The sequence below is a fragment of the Cuculus canorus genome, chromosome 1, assembly GCF_017976375.1.
Source record: "Cuculus canorus isolate bCucCan1 chromosome 1, bCucCan1.pri, whole genome shotgun sequence".
NCBI classification, from domain to species: Eukaryota; Metazoa; Chordata; class Aves; order Cuculiformes; family Cuculidae; genus Cuculus; species Cuculus canorus.
Genome location: NC_071401.1, coordinates 186,938,685 through 186,960,467, shown reverse-complemented (window position 1 = coordinate 186,960,467; position 21,783 = coordinate 186,938,685). Strand labels below are relative to the sequence as shown.

The 21,783-nt window shown below is 42.3% G+C and overlaps 1 protein-coding gene across 2 annotated transcripts in view; it reads right to left on the bottom strand.

Annotated features, from left to right (window-relative positions):
• Positions 1-16,075: 16,075 nt before the first annotated feature.
• The window catches only part of MAPK12 (mitogen-activated protein kinase 12), a 42,884-nt gene continuing 37,176 nt past the window's right edge, over positions 16,076-21,783 (bottom strand). The window contains exon 12 of one of the 2 annotated variants that reach the window (XM_054056379.1): positions 16,076-21,226. In XM_054056379.1, coding sequence (XP_053912354.1) covers positions 21,156-21,226 — 71 coding nt within the window. In that variant the 3' untranslated portion in view covers positions 16,076-21,155. The remainder of the gene's footprint in view (positions 21,227-21,783) is intronic. The other variant, XM_054056377.1, reaches the window with a different exon arrangement.

The following is a 21,783-nucleotide window of genomic DNA, read 5'->3' as shown; positions in this document are numbered from 1 at the left end:
CTCCTGCTATTAGCCAGGTATTTTGTCTGAAAATATGAATCCCCATCCTGTGGCATGCTAAAGGTCCCAACTGTTCTTTTAATATATATATATATATATATATTTCAATAATCTATTCAAATAGAATAGAATTAATTTTTACAGCATTGTTTTATTGATCAGAGTATGTACCTTGCCTGTCAGATGGCTACAGAACTCATATTTTTCATTAATTTAAGTTCAGAGGTGGATTTAGAATTGTAGGACTATTGTGGCTATCAATGTTTATTCACAGTAAAAAAGCAGTTAGACATATGGAGAAACATTTTTATTATTTCAAATGAATCTGGCTACACTTAAAATTGCTCAAATAGTGCAGCATTTCACCTATTTATCAATAAATTATAATTACATGAAGCCATATGAAAGCAAATTATACCAGAGGTGTATATTTTCTGTTTGTAGCACAGAAAATAGTATTAAACTTCTTAAGATAAAATTTAACAGAATTGCTGACTGCGTACTTCATTACTGATTTTAGTATAGTGCTGATAAACAGCTCTTCACTGTAGAGAAGTTGAGGAATCAGTTAAGGTGACTGAGGGTCTGAGTGATGTGTAGCTTATCTATTATGAATAGAAAAGTCTTTTTATTACTTAAAAGAGTTGAAGATCTAAACAAAGCATTTTGTGGAAATTTTTGATTTGATGAAAACATTTTTTCCAGTTTGTTATAGGTGTCAATTTTTATTTCCATTTCTTATTTCATGAATAATTAGCAGAAATATTTTGTTATTAATAATACATAGATGGATCTACTGTAAAATATCTGGCTTGAGTATTAGGCTAAAATTACTATGTTCATAACAGTGTTTCATCTAGTTTTACCGACAACTGAAATAACATTTTTCAGAAACAACAGTTTTTTGTTCTTCTACCTAGATTTAGCACATTGAGACAACGTGCTACACATTATTTACATGTTTATACCTAAATGTTAGATTATTAATCTTAGCATCTTTGAAATCAATAACTGATTTCTCTTTTGTTGTCTTCTTTACTCTGAGCTACTGGGAAAATTACAGTATCTGTTTAAGTAAGTAGGAAAAAATCACGGCGTGAAAGGCTCCAGGAACTAACCGCATATTTCGAAAATACTGTCAGCTTTTCTTTGCATGCTTTGTTACTAGCTTGATGTTTTCTCCAATAAATGTGGTTTCTCTATCTGTTATCTCACATCAAAACAGAGGAACCAAATACCTAACCAGGCTGATTTTGCCTGATGAAGCACTTCATGGTAGCATCCCCTTGCTAGGTGCTCCATGTATTCTATAAGAAGATGAAGAGCATTACTAAAACTCACTAGAAGTCCCAGCCTTGCTAAATCTGTGCAGGTATCCCTGAGGTCCACGTGTTTGCATAGCTGCTATTGGTACCTTTTTGCAGTGGAATGACAGCATGACGCTACTCAGCACAGGGATGAGGGCAGACCCACAGATGAAGCCAAATGCGCAGCCTCCTTGAACAGCTCCCCGGTATCATCTGGCTCTCACGTGTGCTCAGGGTGAAGCCATAAGACTGAGTGCTTGTGCACAGGCAAAGCTTCCCGTTGTGTAGAGCTCAGCTCATGCAAGCTTAAGAAATCTTGCAGGTGCCCTGATGTCTCTCACCTGAGCATCGCTTTGGCATTCAGCAAATGGAGGAACACTGAAGTCCGTGTATGAGTCCCCCTTATTCAGCAAGCTTCTGCAGCCATGCACATTGCTGATGTCCTTACCAAGTCACTTCATAATTTTATGAAATTAATCAAATTTCTCTCTAGACCCAGTAGTATTCTTCCACAGTACTTTTCTCATTTGGTTGTTATCCAAAAGCAGGTGGCAAGATCTCTGTTGAAAGAAGACCTTCCATTGCGTATGGGGCATGCTATTATGCACACATTTCTGAGTGATGCAAAATATACATTAAGAAAAAGCATTTGGTCTCAATTATTTAGATATTTTTCTCTGTCACTTGCAATCTAGAGGAAAACTTGATTTATCCTAAAACCTGAGTTAACTTTGTTACTCCAGAAACTGTGATGTTTCTGAGCTGCTAGTTGTGCCAGCGCTGCTCTGCAAGTACAGTCCAGTGGTACTGCCATAGGGGCTGGCTCTGCCCATTCCTGCCCCAGAGCACCTCACAAATCACCCCGTTCTTGGCCTGTGCAGGGCTGAGCTCTGTTTGTGCCAGAGAATAGGCTGCTGTGCTGTGGTACAGCAGGTCTGATTTTGAGTGCTCCCTCTGAGCAACCATTGATGGATAGAACAGAGAAAAGCATAGCGAGAGTGTGTGAGACAAAGATAACCTAATAAGAGCTAGTATCTCTCCTGACAAACTTAGTCTCCACAAAAACTGTCCTGAAAGAAACAATCGTGTGTCTCTGAGTTGCTTTTTGGTGTAGGTCGTTTATGAGCCGCCGTGGAGGTGTACCTTAAACCTTCTTTTAGCTTCAGATATATCTCAAAGGAGGCCAGCTGTCTTTTGATGCTCTGCTTTGTGAGTTGACTTTCACTGGATGATGATTTTGTAATGCTAAAGAAAATAATTTTTCTCCCTGTGAGTACTGTGGCATCTTTGGAGGCTGAGGGCTCAACCACACAGGAAGATTGTGGAAGATCAGTGGGTCAGGAAGGGGCTGCTTGGCCATGTTTGGCATGGTTCTTCAGTGGGTAGCCCAGGGGGTTCGCAGACCTGGGGGAAACTCCATGGGTTTGTCATCAGAAGAATGGCAAGCCATTTGCTTTGCTTCTATTTCTTCTTGTTTTCTTTGCTGTTTTGAGTGAAGCAGCCATCCACCCAAGGACGAGCAAGATTTCATGTGTTTGTCAGGAATGACGAAGCTCACTTGAGGGCTGAAGGATCATCAGTGGCTCCAAGAACAAATTGTGCACAGATGCCTTTGCTTGACACCTATGACTGCTATGGGTTTAAGGCTGGGTCTGAAGCCAGAGCATTATCCATAATTCAGTAATTTCTGCTAGCTGTCTCTTGTCAGCAGAGAGTGTCATTTATGGGAGCTTCTCATTCCTCTCCCTTCTGACACTGGGTTCAAGATGTTAGCTGGGTCAAATTCCTCAACCTGTGCCATTTTTAGTGTCATCATTTGCTAAGGAATTTGCCAGTTTAACACTTCTTTTCACTATGCTCACCAGCATTTCAAGGGAATGACTTTGCCTGTGCTTCTGTTTAGGTTTAATTATTTTGATATTCTTCATGAGCAGATGTTACCTTGAAACTTGGTTTGACAGCAAGTCATTATCATTTATCCTTTTTAGCAGGAGTCTCGCGGAGCAGTTATTAAAAATGAACATGTAAAGTAGATTGCCATTTCTTGGAGAGTGCTTCAGGTCAGTCAGATGTTGGCTCCTTGGCAGCAGTGTGGGCTGCAGCACCCGTGTTGCTGTGCCAGACTCTCCTTTTTCTGCAAATGCTCAGCTGCTCTTTGACAGGGCATGGAAAAAAGCATCAGACAAATACACACACAGCTTGGTTTTGGGAACAGAGTAAACTGTGATTTACTGTTGTCACACCAGGTAAACATTCAAATTACACAAAAGCTGGTGGGGCCTCAATATTTCTGATCATAGTGATATATACTTGTAGAGGTTGCTTGAATAAAGACTGTCTAAAATGAAAAAAATATTGGTTTACCAAACCATCAAGAGAATTACAGTGTCTGTGCACATTTTGAGTGGGCAGCATAAAATACAAGACCGGAGGGTTTAGGGAAACTTCCATCTCTAAGTCTAGAGTCCAGCTAATGCTCCTTGACACTTCTGAAGAAAGCTGCCATGGTTGTTCTCTTAGCCGCAGGCTGTATTTATTGTTTCTGGATATGAGCAATGGTCACCTGCTGATAGTCCCTGATAGCAGGAACAGGGACTGGAGGCTCCCTTTCTGCCCACCTCTCTGTCGTCTGCTTTGACTGTTACCAGGGAGACAGACAGAGATTAACCAGGAGCCACCCGTCAGACCCCAGTAAGAAACGGGATTGATTTTTTCTTCAAAGGAAGTAGGAGTTTGAGAACAAACTAGCAGATGTAGGGATCTGGGGATTTAATCTAAATATTTGTTGCAATATTTGGCTGGAGTCATTTTTATCTGAAGTCTAATTGTAGCGATGCAAGGCTCACAGACAAGGATCAAAGCTGCTAACTGTGCACCCTGGGTTGCAAAAGTAAGCTGGGGCGAGGTGGCCATCACTCCAATGACAGCTTTGCTGGACCAACATCCTTGTTCTATGAGGCAGGATTTATTTCCTCGTGTTTCCTTTGCTTTATTAAAAAACCAATTAGGCACAAATGGCATCTGCAAAACAGTGGAGGAAGAATAATAAATGGTTTTGAAGAAGCCTCATTAATTTATTCATCACAATGGCTTTAGCATTGCTTTAATTTTTAAAGAACAGAAATATTCTATTTCCTTATAAATGTGTAATGTGAATAGTTAAGGGCTCGCTGCCCTGGCATGCTGAGCTCTGTCCTTATTACTGTTAATTTATTAACTGAGAGGAAAATTTGTTTCAATAGGGAAAGAGAAAGTTGATGCTTTGGGTGACCCCAACAGTTTCTGACTCTGTCACAAGCTTCCTGTTAGAAGTTTTAACCCCGCTGCATTGTACTCCACACACAGACCTTCCCAGATAACACTACAGGAGGGATGCTGGAAGTTAAGTGCCTTTCACTGTAAAGTGTTCAGATAAGTGTTCAGTGAGGAGGAGGCATGTAAATACCCACACAGATTCTAACAGTATCACCTAAAGGGACAAGGGCACTGAATACTATGCCAAACCTGGGTAAGTAGGATTTTCTAAGCAGGCCAGGTACATTGGGTAGAAAAAGGGCATAGGTGGGTGAGATGACTTGCTAATCGGCTAACAGCTAATGCAGGCATACGACTCTGACCTTTGCCATCTCAATATTCATTGACCCATTCATTTTTCAGTTTTCCTGCCCAGCAATATTTTTGCCTCTGCAGAGCAGGACAAGCCACGTAAAGTGATTTCAGGGGAAGAACTGAAATCTCGTGCTGACTTACTAGAGGCACGCTCACAGGCTGCATTGAGGTTATATCCCATTTGCTGCACAGTGGTACCTTACAGTGAACATGGTATTGGTTAAATGCTGTGTGAAGATGTTTACTTTCAAGGTGGCTGAGAGGAGGAGAGAAGCACTGGCACAGTTATTGTTAAGAAAGTAGAATTTTGCTGTTTAGTCATGAAGCTGTGCGGCAGACTCAGTAGTGCTTTGTGGTTTTGCTCCAGGGTTAAGCAGATTCCAAATGATGGCTTTCAGGTGGGAGCAAAATACAGTCTATCTGAATTTAGGGTTTTACACAATCGATCCTGTGCCAGTGGAGCATCCGCCACTGAAAGGCAGTAGTAACAGCCACTCCTCTCTGTTTCCCTCCAGGTCAAAAAATAAAAAGTCTCAGTTTTTTGTTTTATTTGTATTATTTTTATTGGTATTGGTTTGCTTGTTTTGGCTAATACTGTCTGGGATTTTTTTTTTGTTTTTAGTCAGTTTTACTGGATTTCAATTTAGTTTTGCTCTGATTTAATTTTGTGGAAGAAGGATCATTCGACAAATGGAGTTTCACCTCTTTGAGGCCCAATTCTCACTCAGCCGGAAAGCTCCAGTTTCTTTTAGACTTCCACAGTTTTTGCATGCTTTAGCACCTGGGCTGGTTCTGGTTTTCCCCTCTATCAACTTTCTGTCTAGCTGAGTCCTCTCTTATCCATTGTCACAAGCAACTGCAAATAAAGCAAAAAGTGAGGTTAAGTAGAAAGTGCGGGAATGGTTTCTAAACCTCTGTGAACAAAAGGGAGTACAAGTCTTCTCAAGACTGTTTCATGGGAAGGCAAGGGAACAGCTGTTTGGGATGCAAGTAAACAGCAAGAACATACCAACCATTTGTAGTCCATTGAGAAAGTAAACACGGTCGTCTTGTCTATTCCCCCAATTCTTCCTTTGTCTGTGGCCTGAAGCCAGCTACTCATCATCAAGATAAGAAGGAAACACATTAAGTCTTGAAAATCATGTCTGGCTTCTGGCTGTCACTGGAGATAGCTCTATCAGTTAAGCAAGTAAAATTGTGGGCGAGTGGTCCGCTGACTCCAGAACGCCTGGAGCCCATCCCTTTTAAGTCACTTAGTGGTATTTTGCATCTAACTTCTATGTATTCGGGCTGGCCAAGGGGAGGAAAAGCTCTCAGCATCTCACCTTCTAACAGTATATTGCAGGCCAAGCTCACTTTGCTTTAATGCCATAGGGGTCCACGGACCTGAAGCATCTGTTTAAAAGTGAAACTTCAGCCTAAATGTTTTGCTGAATAAACAAAACTAAATAATCTCTATTAGGTTTCATAAATAAATACTTGTGCTTCAAATATCTGAATTGGATATTATGGCCAAATCTCTTAGCAAAATTTCCTCTGGCATTAGTGTGATTTTTGCTCTTGAATAATGATGGTAAAATGTAATCTCTTTCCCAGGCATTGAAAATGTATTTAAATCTAAATAATCAAAACAACTGGTTTTGGTGAGCTGAGATTAAAATAAAGATATATTGAGAAATAATCAGAGCTACACCTGGACATGAATTTCAGATTCTGGTCATGGGAATCCTGGCAGCTTTTTTGGTTATAAATTTCTCTCCAGGCTCTGACTAATATTGGTTTTTTGGGTGTAAATTTACATTTTAAAATATCAAAAAGAAAAAATATTTTCTGGATAGGTCCTAGCCTTTATTTTTATGTTTCTATGTCAGTGTATTTATTGAAAGAGATTTTTTTTTTAAAACAATTTGAAAACTTTTTCATTCAAGTACAAATGTGCATACAGAACATTGAGTGTTTCTTAAAACAAAGAACTGTATCTTGAAGCCAAGTGTAAGTATAAAGTCAATATTCAAAAACTGGTTTTGGATTTACAGGAAAGAAAAAATATTTCTTTTATTTGTGGCAATTACAAACTACTTAAGAGAATAACTGCTTCACAAATGAGTGCGCCCATTCATAGGTGTATGGTATATAATATTTACCTGACTGCTATGCACACAGTTCTTTTCTGTTAATTAATTCTGCGGCCAAAGGGTGAGGATACTCGCTGATGGTTATGAACATATTCTGTTTACTTTCACTCTCCCCATTTTACATATTCCCTTACAGACACATTCTGGAAAAGGACGACCACAAAAGATAGCCTTTTAGAGCCTTTCATCCACCTTCTAAATCTGCCAAAAGTCTTATTTTCCATCACAGCTCTCACTAACCTACTTTTCTGCTATATTTCTCATATAACTCTCAAGGAACACAGAACATTTTTCAGATTTTGATGAACTAAGCCACCGGCCTTTTGTGTAGCCCATTTCAATTACAAATGCACAGCCAAATCTCACCTCTGTGTGAGGAGTGAAGGCAGTAAGAAAGAGCAGGAGCACGGCACTGCGGCAATGACCGGCAGGACCGTGGTGGGCATTAGCTGGATCACCACAGGTAGCTCTAGACATCAGATGTGGTAATGGCCAAACAGGCACTACTTCTATTTGAATCAAACCTTTATGATTTTCCTATTTTATCATACAGGGATGGTGTCCCTGTAAATAGTTCATAAGTAGCCCGGTCCATCTGAAAAGACACATGGTAGAACAGTTTTGTAAAAGTAAGTAGATTTAGGATCTTGTACACTTACAAAAGCTTTTCCATGCACCGTAAAGGTGCACGTAAATAGTGCCTTGTACATAGCGCCTTGTATAATGTGGTGCTGGGCCCTCAGAATCTGCAAAACTTGAGCAACTGTTCCTATAGAGAGCATTCATATTGCCATGGCAATTCCTACAGCAGCTGCTCCATCCTCATTCCTCCATTTTGTGGGACAGCCCCATCAGTATTCATGACAAGAGTTAAATCTTTCGAAAAGGGGAGAATCAAATTTAAAAAAAAATCTGTCTTCAAACAGAAAGTATAGATGCAATATATTTTGAAAGAGATAGGGAAGGAAATAATTTTCTCTTTTGTTAGGCTTTCAGTCCCTCAGAGCTCAGATGGCAGATGGCAGGTTCCCTTTCACCATGGCTTGTGTCACACACATTGCCTCTATTGAGATCAAAGACATTTGGTGTGTATTACTGTTTCTCAAGAGAAGCTCATTGATAAAGAAGTCTCCACCCTAATGATTAAACCCTGTTTGGGTTTAAATACCTGGGCAGAGCCCTACAGCCTACAGACCAGGATTAGAGGATCCATGGCTTCAGCACGCATTTGCTAATCTGGATGCAGACCATAGAGCCACTGTGAAATGTTCTATCATTTGGCTTTCACAGCCCTTTGCCCTCATCCCAGGGCAATCTTTTTTTCCCAGTGGTGCTACTGGAAAATTAAATTAAGATGAATTAATCCTAAATAGCTACAGAGTAGCAAGATCTGAGCAAATAAATAAAAAAAAAAGTATAGAGCAATCATTAGGAAATGGCTCAAAATCAAACAGTACTGAAATGATCTTTGAAATCATGGTTTAATTCTAATTAGTTCATGAAGCTTAGGCAGGGGGAACCATAGAAAAATTAAATCTAAGGTTAATTAGGAAAAGCTGATTTTTTGGGGCTTAGGAACAATTTTCATTCTCTAAATTGCATTAAGGTTTTCATGCTGGTTGCAGTGACCAAAGATTGATAACTGTATCTGCAGGAGGCTCTTTTCATTATGGGAACCATAGCGGAGCAAATAGTTTAGAGGGGAAGGTATTTTGAAATTGACTTAGGAGCATTCAGAGACAAAAGATCTGTGACTGCAGCTCTAGTTACAGACCTTAAAAGGAGCATGTTTGCCTGAGAGCTTCTTTAGCTTTTTTCCCTTGGTTATGTCTGTCTGATAATAGCTATCACCACTCCCCCTAAGCCTTATGTTTTCATATCTACATCTCTACTATGGCAGTACTACTTTTAAATTTACTAGGGCAGGAAAGCTTTTTTTTTTTTTTTCACAGAATCACAGAATCACAGAATCACAGAATCACACAAGGTTGGAAAGGACCCATTGGATCATCGAGTCCAACCGTTCCTAACACTCCCTAAACCATGTCCCTAAGTACTTCATCCACCCGTTCCTTAAACACCTCCAGGGAAGGCGACTCGACCACCTCCCTGGGCAGCCTGTTCCAGTACCCAATGACTCTTACTGTGAAGAATTTTTTTCTGATATCCAACCTGAACCTCCCCTGACGGAGCTTCAGGCCATTCCCTCTAGTCCTGTCCCCTGTCACTTGGGAGAAGAGGCCAGCTCCCTCCTCTCCACAACCTCCTTTCAGGTAGTTGTAGAGAGTAATAAGGTCTCCCCTCAGCCTCCTCTTCTCAAGGCTAAACAACCCCAGCTCTCTCAGCCGCTCCTCATAAGACTTGTTCTCCAGCCCCCTCACCAGCTTTGTTGCTCTTCTCTGGACACGCTCCAGAGCCTCAACATCCTTCTTGTGGTGAGGGGCCCAGAACTGAACACAGTATTCGAGGTGCGGTCTCACCAGTGCCGAGTACAGAGGGAGAATAACCTCCCTGGACCTGCTGGTGACCCCATTTCTGATACAAGCCAAGATGCCATTGGCCTTCTTGGCCACCTGGGCACACTGCTGGCTCATGTTCAGTCGGCTGTCAACCAGCACCCCCAGGTCCTTCTCTTCTGTGCAGCTCTCCAGCCATTCTTCCCCCAGTCTGTAGCGCTGCATAGGGTTGTTGTGCCCCAAGTGCAGGACCCGGCATTTGGTCTTGTTAAACCTCATCCCATTGGTCTCGGCCCAGCAGTCCAGCCTGTTCAGATCCCTTTGCAGAGCCTCCCTACCCTCCAGCAGGTCGACACTTCCTCCCAGCTTAGTGTCATCTGCAAACTTGCTGAGGGTGCACTCAATGCCTTCATCCAGGTCATTGATAAAGACATTGAACAGAGCTGGACCCAGTACTGAGCCCTGAGGAACTCCACTTGTGACTGGCCTCCAGCTGGAGTTAACTCCATTGACCACCACTCTCTGGGCCCGGCCATCCAACCAGTTTTCAACCCAGGAGAGTGTGCGCCTGTCCAGGCCAGAGGCTGACAGTTTCTGAAGCAGAATGCTGTGAGAAACTGTGTCAAAGGCTTTACTGAAGTCCAAGAAGACTACATCCACAGCCTTTCCCCCATCCAGTAGTTGAGTGATTTTGTCATAGAAGGTGATCAGGTTAGTTTGGCAAGATCTGCCTTTTGTAAACCCATGTTGACTGGGCCTGATCACCCGGTTCTCTTGCGTGTGCTTCATGATAGCACTCAAGATTACCTGTTCCATGACTTTCCCTGGCACTGAGGTGAGACTGACAGGCCTGTAGTTCCCCGGATCCTCTCTGCAACCCTTCTTGTATATGGGCACAACATCAGCCAGCCTCCAGTCTAGTGGAACTTCCCCAGTCAGCCAGGACCTCTGGAAGATGATGGATAGGGGTTTGGAAAGGACATCCGCCAGTTCCTTCAATACTCTTGGGTGGATCCCATCCGGCCCCATAGACTTGTGGACGTCTAGCTGGGCAAGCAAGTCTCTAACCGCCTCCTCTTGGATCACGGGAGCCTCAATCTGCCCCTCTAACTCTTGGATTTGTAAACAGAAGGAACAACTTTCTTTGCTATTAAAGACTGAGGCGAAGAAGGCATTAAGTACCTCAGCCTTGTCCTTATCCCCTGTCACTGTTATTCCTTCTGCATCCACTAGAGACTGGATATTCTCCCTCGTCCTCCTTTTCCTGTTAATGTACTTGTAGAAAGACTTTTTGTTGTCTTTCACAGACTTAGCGAGTTTTAATTCTAGTTGGGCCTTGGCCCTCCTGATTTTTTCCCTGCACGATCTCACTTCGTCCCTGTAGTCCACCCAAGATGCCTGTCCTTTCCTCCAGAGCACATAGAGCTTCTTTTTCTTATTGACGCATCTTGAGATCACCCTGCTCCACCAAGCTGGCTTTTCCCCCCGCCGGCTCCTTTTCCGGAACACAGGGATGGCCTGCTCTTGAGCTGATAGGATTTCATTTTTCAAGAGCGCCCAACCCTCATGGGCTCCCTTGCCCTGAAGGACTGTTTCCCACGGGACTTTGCTAATCAACCTTCTGAACAGGCCAAAGTCTGCCCTCTGGAAGTTTAATGTGACTGCTTTGCTAACCCCCTTCTTAATCCCACCGAGAACTGAAAACCCTATCATCTCATGATCACTTAATCCCAGGCGTCCTCCAACCGTCAAATCCCCAACAAGACCTTCCCTATTCACAAACAGCAGGTCTAGGAAGGCACCCTCCCTTGTTGGTTCGCTAACCAGTTGTGCAAGGAAGTTGTCTTCGATGCACTCCAGGAACCTCCTAGACTGTTTCCTTTCTGCTGTATTGTACTCCCAGCAGACATCCGGAAAGTTAAAGTCTCCCACAAGGACAAGAGGCAGAGATTTAGAGACTGTCCCCAGCTGTTTATAGAAGAGTTCATCAGCAGCTTCTTCTTGGCTGGGTGGTCTGTAACAGACTCCTATCACAAAGTCCCCTTTCTTGTGGGCTCCTCTGATTTTAACCCATAGGCACTCGATCCCGTCCTCACCGTAATCCAGTTCGAGAGTTTCAAAGCACTCTTTGACATAGAGGGCTACCCCGCCTCCTTTCCTACCCTTCCTGTCCCGCCTGAAGAGTTTATATCCCAACATAGCTGTAGTCCAGTTATGTGAGTCATCCCACCACGTTTCTGTGATGGCAATGACATCATAGTCACCTTGCCCTACAACAGCTTCCAGCTCATCCTTCTTATTGCCCATGCTGCGTGCATTGGTGTAAATGCACTTCAGCTGGGCTGATGAACCTTCAGCCCTCATAAAGGGAAGAGAGTTTATTCTCGATTGACTGGTCCTTGGAATAACTAATTCCACAGACCCAGTTTTATCCTTACTGTCCCCACTTATACTCGCCCTCACTTGCCCTATTGTGGTGTACTGGTGGTCCTCTCCAGCACACCATTTCTCAGCCGCCGGTTTCCCACTTCCAGGCTCATTCCCAACTAGCCTGGTCTCCTCCCCTTCCCCCTTCACATCTAGTTTAAAGCTCTATTTAAGAGCCTAACCAGATTTTTAGAGATAACTTTAGTTCCCCTTCGAGACAAGTATGACCCATCCCTAGTAAGAAAACCTGGGGGTGGGTGGGTCACCCCATGATCAAAGAAGCCAAAGCCTCTCTCCTCACACCAGGCTCGGAGCCAGGCATTAATCATCTGTACGTTCCTGACTTCCTGCTCCATATTCCTTAGTATTGGGATGGAGCTAAACACCACTTGAGCTCCAGAGCCCTCAATCATCTTCCCTAAATCCCTGAAGTCTCTTTTGATGGCTTTCAGCTTTCTGCGCTGTAAGTCATCATTACCTATTTGAAATACTAAGAGGGGATAGTAATCCGTTTCCTTCACCAAGGAAGGGAGTTTTCTATTGATATCCCTCACTGAAGCCCCCGGCAAGCAGCAGACCTCCCTGTGGAGCGGGTCCGGTCTGCAGATGGGACCCTCCATTCCTTTAAGAAGGGAATCCCCTAAGACGATCACTCTCCTCTTTTTCTTGACAGAGGATGTTTTTAGGGCCCTCCGAGGATGCTGGAGCCTAGGGAATGTTTCCAGGCTGTGGGGACCATCTCCTTCTTCCACTGCTTCTTCCTGGGGAATAGGTAAAAGAGAAAAATATTTTTAGAAAATACATCCAGAAAGTATAACCTGAACACTTGTTTGCATAGTAAATGCTCTGTATTATTTCTTTTTCCTTCTTCTTTTTTTTTTTTTTAACAATCGAGTGAGATTTTGCCATCCTTATTTTTGTTGGGTAGTATTTTTCTTCTCGATATTCTATGAAAATGGAATAGAAGTATTGGAGCTATTGACAGGCTGACACTGTACGACAGAAGGCAATGACAGTTTCCATAACCCATGATTATATCCTGAAAGCCAATGCAGTTCTCAGGGCATACTTTGATTTGAGCAAGATTGACAAAGGTGTCCAACATAAAAAGGCCACTTGTTCCACTCTTTTTGGTGAATTATCTTTCAAGAGGTTACATAAAAATGTTTGGTTTCAGACTATGATATTAAAAAAGGATTCAATATGGAAGGTACTTTGCTCTGCCATATGGTTGACTGAACAAAACATCCTCATCCTAATATCTTGGCTCCAGCAAGAGATGCTGCAGGTGCACATGCCAAGCTTTAAGGAACAAACAGCTTATCTTCCTGTGCTTATAGGAGTCCTTACACAGCCTCCCTGCACTCCAGTGGGAGAAGCCAGCTTGGGTCTGTGCCCACACACCTAGGAACATTCACTTGGTTATTTCTTTTTTTTGAGGATCAGTGGCATTTGATCTACTTGGTAAGAACACTACATGAGTAGATAAAGCTAACACAGAAAAAATGGACCAAACTACTGCTTCACATTCTGCCTGCTTCCAAGTTTCCAGTTTTCTCCTTTCCAAAATGAATGAACTGTTTCTTATTCAGGCTCTTCGTAACCAACCTTACTGACATGCTCATGCTTTTCAGAACCTAACATTCCTGGACAAGAATAAAGGGATTTAGTCATCTTTAAACTTCATAACTGATCAAAAGGATGTTTGAAACAGCTGATGATGCCACATCACCATATTAGAGAAGACTTTATTAAACCAAAGGGAGTCCTTGGGCACCCTCTGGTATGAATTTGGCACATTAAGGCAAATCAGTCTTTCGGGCACAATAATGCTCTCTGTTTGCACAGCTTGGCTCTTCAGCCTTTCCTGAGCATTTTCTCACAGGAGGTCATTCTTACTCCACTGCTAAGGCTTGAGGTAACTGTGCAAATAAATTTTCCATTTACATAAATAATTTATATCTCAAAGCACTGTGATGGTGCCAAACAATAACTATGGAAAGCAATTAAAAACCTGACAGACCTGGAGAAAGTTCATAACTTAAATCATATCAAATCCAGGTGATTAAACCCACTAATCCAGCCATAAAGCACAAAAGGCTATAAAATCCATCGAGAAACCTAAGGGAAAGTAGTTAATGTTATGTTTCAGGGATTTGGAATGGGAATACTGAGTAGCTGTAGTAGTTATATTTATAGTGAGCTGTTTGTGAAGCGAATCCCACTCATTTTGGACTCTCCTGATAGTAACTTGTTTACACACAGTCAAAGTTCCACACCTGTTCTAATAATTCAGCAACCTTAATGTAAAGCATTACCAGAGTATTTAGAAGCCATGAGGGGAGTCATGTTTAAAGCTTGTGATGTGGTGTGGGACTGGGAATTTATTTGTGTCCTTGGTAATTTAGGTCTCCCACTTTGCTGGCGGGCAGCTCTGTCTCAGCATTCACACAATTCTCCCTTCTGTGGTTTTAGAAGGTCAGCTGGAAGCAGGTACCCTAGGCAGGGTTTGGCCCCACAAGATCTGGGAGCCTTTCCGTCGGGTCACCACAGGGAAGGGGCTGCCCTTGGCTCTGAGCTGGCCCCCCAGCCCTGCAGCCAAACCTCTGTGAGTCCATGGAGATGCTCTTACGTTCTTTACAGCAGAGCTCACCATCACGTAGTTTACTACTTCACAAAGGTTGCACTTTGATTTTTTTGTGGCTAGAGGGCAGTGGCACAGAGATTACAGTCTATGTACCCATCGGTGTGGTGTGAGCACACCTTTCCAGGCACTGCTAGCTCTCCGGCCATGTCTGTGCTAGTATACTAATCACATCTGGGGCAGTTTGCTGGATCTAAGAAATCCAGCTGGCAAGACCCTGCCCGACTCCATGCTACAAAAGCCTCTTACCCTCCAAAGCCAGCTGACTGCATCCCACTGCCAATTACGAGCAGCACTCTGCCACTGCCTGCTCCTCAGCTTTGTGGGGGGAATCAGAATCATAGGAATGATAGGAATCATAGGATGGTTTGGGTTGGAAGGAACCTTAAAGATCATCCAGTTCCAACCCCCCTGCCACAGGCAGGGACAGAAGACCACAACTGCCCCGGCCCCAAACTGCGTTAGTGATTTAACCGAGCAGGCAGCTGAAGTTCAGCACCTGGAAACACTCCCAGCCCCGGTGAGTTTGTTAGGGCAGAGCCCAGTGTCCAACACACAGCTCCCTGTGGGCTTGTAGGCGCGAGCACAGAGCGCTCCCTGCTGTAAGCAGGTGCCCAGGTCTCCAGGCAGCCTGCCAAAACAGGAGGAAGTATCAAAGACAGCTTTGGCAGATGTGGGGAGAGATCTGTGGCTTCTACAGGGAATAATTTTGGATACCGCAACCATGAGACAGTCCTTTCATGTCCTGCACTCCACCTTGATGTAGTGGTCACATTTGCCACCTTCTGCAAGAGCTGGAGGGCAGGGGCTAGGATCTCTTCTGGTAAAAACATAATAACACACTCCTAGAGAAGACTTAGTCATTGCCCTCAGTGAAGGTGGTACCACATGAAGAAAATTGCCATAAACCCATGTGACAAAACTCATAGACAAGGACCTCATCTAGGTAAACTGTGTTGATGGTAGTAGTGATATGGTCAGATTGAGACTGTCAGGGCTACAATGAGCCTCTGAAGTGAACACCCCTGTAGCTGTATTTTTGCCTGGAAATCCAGAATTAAGAACCCCTGCTAAAATGCTCACCAGAGGTGCCTTACATTTAATGCAATCATTTAAATGTAATCAGATACTTGCCTGATTAGATCATCTTGTTCCAGAAAGATGGAAAACCATACCTGTTTCTAGATGAACATACATTTCTGGAGGATGCTTTCTAGGGGGTTCCCCACATTGTTGTGCTCCACTCACCACTATTCAAAGTTGTTCTTACAAAGGTGCCCTTCTTCAGGACTAACAGACATTTTGTGTGCACCAGTCATGTTTCCTCTTTCATTCCAAGTTTATACTATGTTAATTCTCTGCATTAAATAAAATTTGTCTTGAGATTAAAAGTTCAAACTCTTAACAAAAAGTACTTGGTTACTCCAGCCATGGCTCAGGGTTCTTTCTGAGTAGCAATTTTGATTCCTTATAACTGACTTTTATTTTATAACATATCCTAGATCTTGAGGAGGTTTGCATTAGAGAAGACTTTAATAGTTAATGTTTTTCTGATTACACTTCTCAGCCATATTTTTGCTCCTTACAGTTGCACAATACTGTTTTTATAAAAAAGGAAATTAAAACTTGACTCAAACCCCAAAATGTAAGGAGTTTCCCAGAAACAGCAAGATGTTTGGACACATGCCAAAGGGCACTGCTTGGTGGCAGGAACACTGTCGTGTACAAATAGGCTGTTAACATGCCTGAAAAAAAGCTGCCTTGGCCCAGGCCCCCAGTGGACTAAATGCCCGTGGTTTCCAAAGCAGTATAACTGTGCTGTTGTAACTTGTGATAATATTGTGATAATGAATGTAATATTGTGATAATGTTACTGTTACAATAATAATGAATTTCCCATTAATATCAGACTGAATTGGATTAGGTGGCAGTCTTTGGTTGTGTTAGATCGTGAGCATCACTCATATGGGAGCCTGGGTGCTGCAGACACCATACAAACACAGCAAGAGACATTTCCTTTTCCCTATGAGCACATGTCCCTAGGACACTGCAGACAAAACTGAGAGCATTTTCCACCCGAGCCTGAGCGATGTCTTTCACTGCACTTCATTTGGTTGCTTCAGTGGCTGCCTCATTTTTCCTCTCAAAGGTAACAGCACATTCAAAATACTTCAACGAAAGGTGGAAGAGTTGCATGCCTGGAAGACTCAAAGTTAGCTGGGACATGCACGTTGACGCTTACTGATGAAGCGTATCTTGGGGAAAACTAGAAAACTCCAGCACTGAGATGTAACAAGGGTAGGCATAAAGAAGCTCTATTTGCACAATAGAATAGCAGCAGATAAAAATAATGAATCCTTAAATTACTTCCCTTGTCCCCACTTCCTTGCTTGCAGAGGCACCCTGTTCCTCGTAGCTAAAAAGCACGCATCATTCCCATGCCCAATAGCCGCATGTGGTTGCTAGGTGGCGATGCAGTTTTTGGATCATTATGTTACCATCCCAGCGGGCTGCAAACAATTTGTGCACAAGAGCTGCTCTTTAACTGGTAGTCTGTGAAATTTCAAAAATCATAGAATCAAGGTTGGAAAAGATCTCCAAGATCATCCAGTTCAACTACCAGGAATCCAGTCCAACTGTCAGAAGTCTTCTTCCCTTCATCTTTCTCCAGCTCATGCTTCTGAATTCTTAAAAATACTTAGGAGGAGATTTTAAGTGCTGTAGACCAGGAAACTGCTTCTGGTATTATTTGACTTACACCCTCAGTTGCCCTACAGTGCATTCTGGCAGAGATAACAGGTGTAATGAGCCCCTATTCTTTCCCTGGAACCTGCAGCGACCATGGGAAGCATTACAGCAGTATTTCACACCAAGGTCCAGTGAATGACAGCAACTAACTGATGCTCTGACAAACTTACCTGAAGCAGGTTAGAAGGATCCAATATGTATTTGAACAGCACATCAGAATGTAGGAAGCTCAAATAATCTCACCCAGCTCAAATGCCTCATAGTTCCAAATCAAGAACAAAGTGCATCTTCTGCAGACATTTTGCAGGACATGTATGAGCCCTCTCCTCAGCGTTATGCTGTGAAAACCCCAGAAAATTATCAAGAAGTGAAATTGTGAGCCACATTTGGCCCAGAGCACCACATTATCAAAATTTAGCATGAACAATGAGTCTTCAATGCAAGGAAGACTAATACGTAAGGGGATCATCTTGCTCCAAGATTCAGGGGTCACCTGGGTTTTCAGGGAAAAGGTCCTGTATATTCTACCAGAACTCTGTTAACTTAAACTTCCCTGTCCCACTTGAAGACACATGTGCTTGATGACGGTCGGTCTGACTTTGGCTTTTAAAATCAGGCTGAGGAATGCATCTGTGTTTAAGAATGGAAATCCTGTCCTTCAGATCAAGCAGAGATGTCTGGTAAAATCCAAGATGCTGCAAGAAATAATTGGGTGGAGTGGGACGATCAGATCAGCTCTGTGGGTGACTTAAAGTTTGGAAAATAGGAGAAAGGTTAGGATCTGTGGTCTGACTGAGTTCCAAAATAAACTACATCAGCAGCTCATGTTACATGAAACATACCTACAATATTAGGTTTCATACAGTTCCCTTAAACCAAAAATACTATTTTCAAAAGTGATTTTACATTTGGGAATACATATGGGGCAAACAAGGCCATTACTGTGTAAAAAAACCCAACAAACCCTCAACCTTTATTTTTCACAATACATTTCAAGTACATGCAGAATGTATTTACATTTCTCTTTAAGGCAAACAGAAACTGAATTCTTATTCCTGAGTTGCTTAGCACCAGCAGAAATAGCAAATAAAAACCTAGGAAATGCCTCTCCATTTGAGACAGCAGCTGCCTCCCACACAAAATATTTCTGGGTTTACCTTGCATTTCTTTTAATGGGCTATTTATACAAATAATCTCTATGTCTGTTTGGAGCCATTTCTGCAGATTTCAATCTTTCAGCAGAACCACCTTGCCAAGATGTGACTAATTTTCCATTTTTGTTATTTTACCTTACAGACTGTTTGCTGACCAGACAGCATAGCGGTACCTTTGTCTCACCTGTTATATGCATCAAGGTCTTCTCTTCAGTTATTTTAAGAGTTCTGTATTCCCCCAAATATATTACCCAAACTAACATTATCTTCTTAAGTATATCTCATGCAGGCTAGCTATTTCTCCAATGCTACGTTAAGATTAGTGGAGGGAAATATTCACCTCGGTCAGCAGAGGGTATTAGGGCTTGACTTCCCTCAAGCTAAAGCAGGGGGAAGTGAAAATGCCCATTGAGGTGCTGGCACTTAGAAAGAAAACACAAACTAGTTTTTCAATGAGAAAACATGCTCCCTTGCAGTTTTATATTGGAGCCATTTGCATTAACGTCCTGTCCCAGGAGCTGTTTAAGGCCAGGCTGGATGATACTTGGAGCAACGTGATCTAGCGGGAGGTGTCCCTGCCCATGGCAGGGCGAGTTAGAATTGGATGATCTTTTAAGGTCGCTTCCAACCCAAACCAGTCTATGATTCTATAATTATATCAAGACTTTAGACATTAGCTAGAATTTGGGATGTTGAATTTCCACCTCAAATACAGAGGGAAGACTTCCAAATAAGTTTGTGACACTCCTCCATTGCCTTTGGCTGACTCTATCAAATACACCAATTCCAATAGGCACCTTTCTTCCATGACTTCCAAGAGGACCACAGGGCATGATCACAAAAGAGAAAACATCTACTCACTAAAAAATAAAGCTTCAGTTTCTATTTAACATAAAAATGTAGTCCAAGCAGAAAGTCAGTAGTGCAAAAGTGTGCCTTCCTCAGTGATCTGTAGTGTGGAAAAATGTTTTGTATCAAATTACATTCTCTGCTCTTTTTGCATGCAATCCTGAAACTATAATTTCTAATGACTTGTCAAATACATTAATAACTCAAGGTTTCTTTTACCACTTATTCTGACTAGGTGCCTATCTCAGCTAATCAATTTTTATCACAATTTTTAGAGCAATGCTAATATTTACAGGTTTTTCACTTAAGCGTTCATTGAAATAAACAGAACAACTGTGCCTCAATTAAACTTCTGGTTTAAACTGGTTACTTATGCAAAAAAAACCTAAACCCAAATAATTTCTTATTTTTGTTTCGGTTATTACCTGCTAAGATCAAATATCTGCTTCACTTAGTAGCAACCTACAACAGCATATTGCATTGGGAACAATTCACACTCAAACACCCAGTTGTAAAGAGATGACCTTTGATAAGGACAAGCAGTGTCATAAAAGAAATTCTTCACCAAAGGTTTGCCAGTTTCTTTTTCCTACCTCTGGGAGATTATTACAAACTAAGTACCTGGGAAAATACAATAATGAACCCAGAAAGTAAGAGGAACTCATCAACTGTCTAACCAACATCCCATTAGGAAGCTGACTCTCTCTGGTAAGGCACTTCCTAACAGAAGGTCTGAGGGTTTCCCCCCCCCAGGTAAGACGAGTTCAAAAGGTAAAAACCTGAACGGTTGTTATTCTGCACCTGGCAACACCTTTATACACTGTGAACAAAACAGCTTGCTGCAGCTATTCCTAATGAAAAGCTACAGCGTAGCATTTTTATCTTCATTTTATTTTCTATACTGTGACCACATGCAGCTGTATTTCCAAAATCATCACTGCCGATTCTATAACCAGCATGTCCCCTGAAATGATCTACTGTTTCAGCAATCATTTCAATACTAAGATACTAGTGAGATTACAAAATTTTAGAAAGTCTTAAGAATTTCTCCCTGGAAATCCTTGATCCTTAGTCTATTACACAGAGAAACTGCACTGTATTCAGAGGAAAACACTGTACCTCTTGACAGTGGTTGCTCATCTAGCAAATGCTCATCTAGCGTGTTTGTCAAATCTTGTCCTGCTATGCTGGTTACTTTGAAAAAATCTAGGACATCAACACTTCTCTGCTTCTTGCCTCTTGCCCAGGTCTGTCAGAAATGGCTGGAGCCCAGGTTCTCCTCCACTCACATAGGACAGGGGACATAAGCATTCATTCAGGCTGTGAGTCTGCTATCTGCTGCACTAGCTGAGGTAGCAGGAGCTGATTAGCCTCCCCAGGCATCTTACGGAGGTGAAATATTCCAGAGGAAGTCACACAAACACTTCTTGCATTCAAAACAGTTCGATGGCCTTGGAAAGCAGTCATGGCAGATCTCTAACATGCTCTGTGCTTGCTTAGGGTGGTAACTTGTATTCTTCTGATTTCTGATTTGAAGAATCAGTTTTACCTGCTCTTCTGAGGACAGCATCAGGATACCACAGTCTGAATTCTTTTATGGAGAAGGAAGAAGTTGTAGGCAAGAATAAGTTTCTGGACAGTTTTGAAATACTACTTCCAAAGGCACCAACTTCCACGTGAAGAGTAAAAGACGCTGCTCTTTCTTATAGTGCATACAAAACAGATCACATCCAGTTTATTTATAAAAGTTTTATACACCTGAAATATCACAAACATTTACAACTTTCTTGCTTTCTGCCAGGTTCTGAAATGACCGAGTCACACAATTACACCGCTGTCTCCTTTGACTCCGATGTCTGAGGTGGCTTGAAGTTCAATATCTCTTTATAGGTAATGCCTGGAAAACAACAGAATAAACATAGTGTTGCTGGTCTAATCAGAAAAGTTGCTGCAGAGACATGAGCGAGGTGCAACCCTCAGCATGATCAGGCTCTCATCTAGCTCAGGAAGAGACCTCTTCATACAAGACAGAGATAAAGAGTACAAAAAGTAAGGGAATTGAAGACTGTTTTTTCACCATTTCAGATCTGAAGTAGCCCAATACTGAAATGTTATAGATGCTTTCAAAAGGACGTGAGTGTTGACTTTACAGTATAGGGGGCAATAACCTCAGAAAGAGCTACTGAGCACATCAGCTTTAAAAGTCGAGTCCATGGTTAAAAGCCAAAACACAAACTTCTGATACAAGTTGAAAACTAGATTCAGATTTAAATCTCTGCTGAGATAGATTATGTTTCCTCTCCCTGAGAGGACCTAACTTAAAAATGAAGGCCAGCAACCATTGCAGTCCTATAGAGCCAACCTTGGCCTGTCCTATCCACTGGAAGGAACACGTTACAGAAATGGTTTGTTTCCCATATTGCAGAAGATAGGAGGACAGACACATGAAGAAAT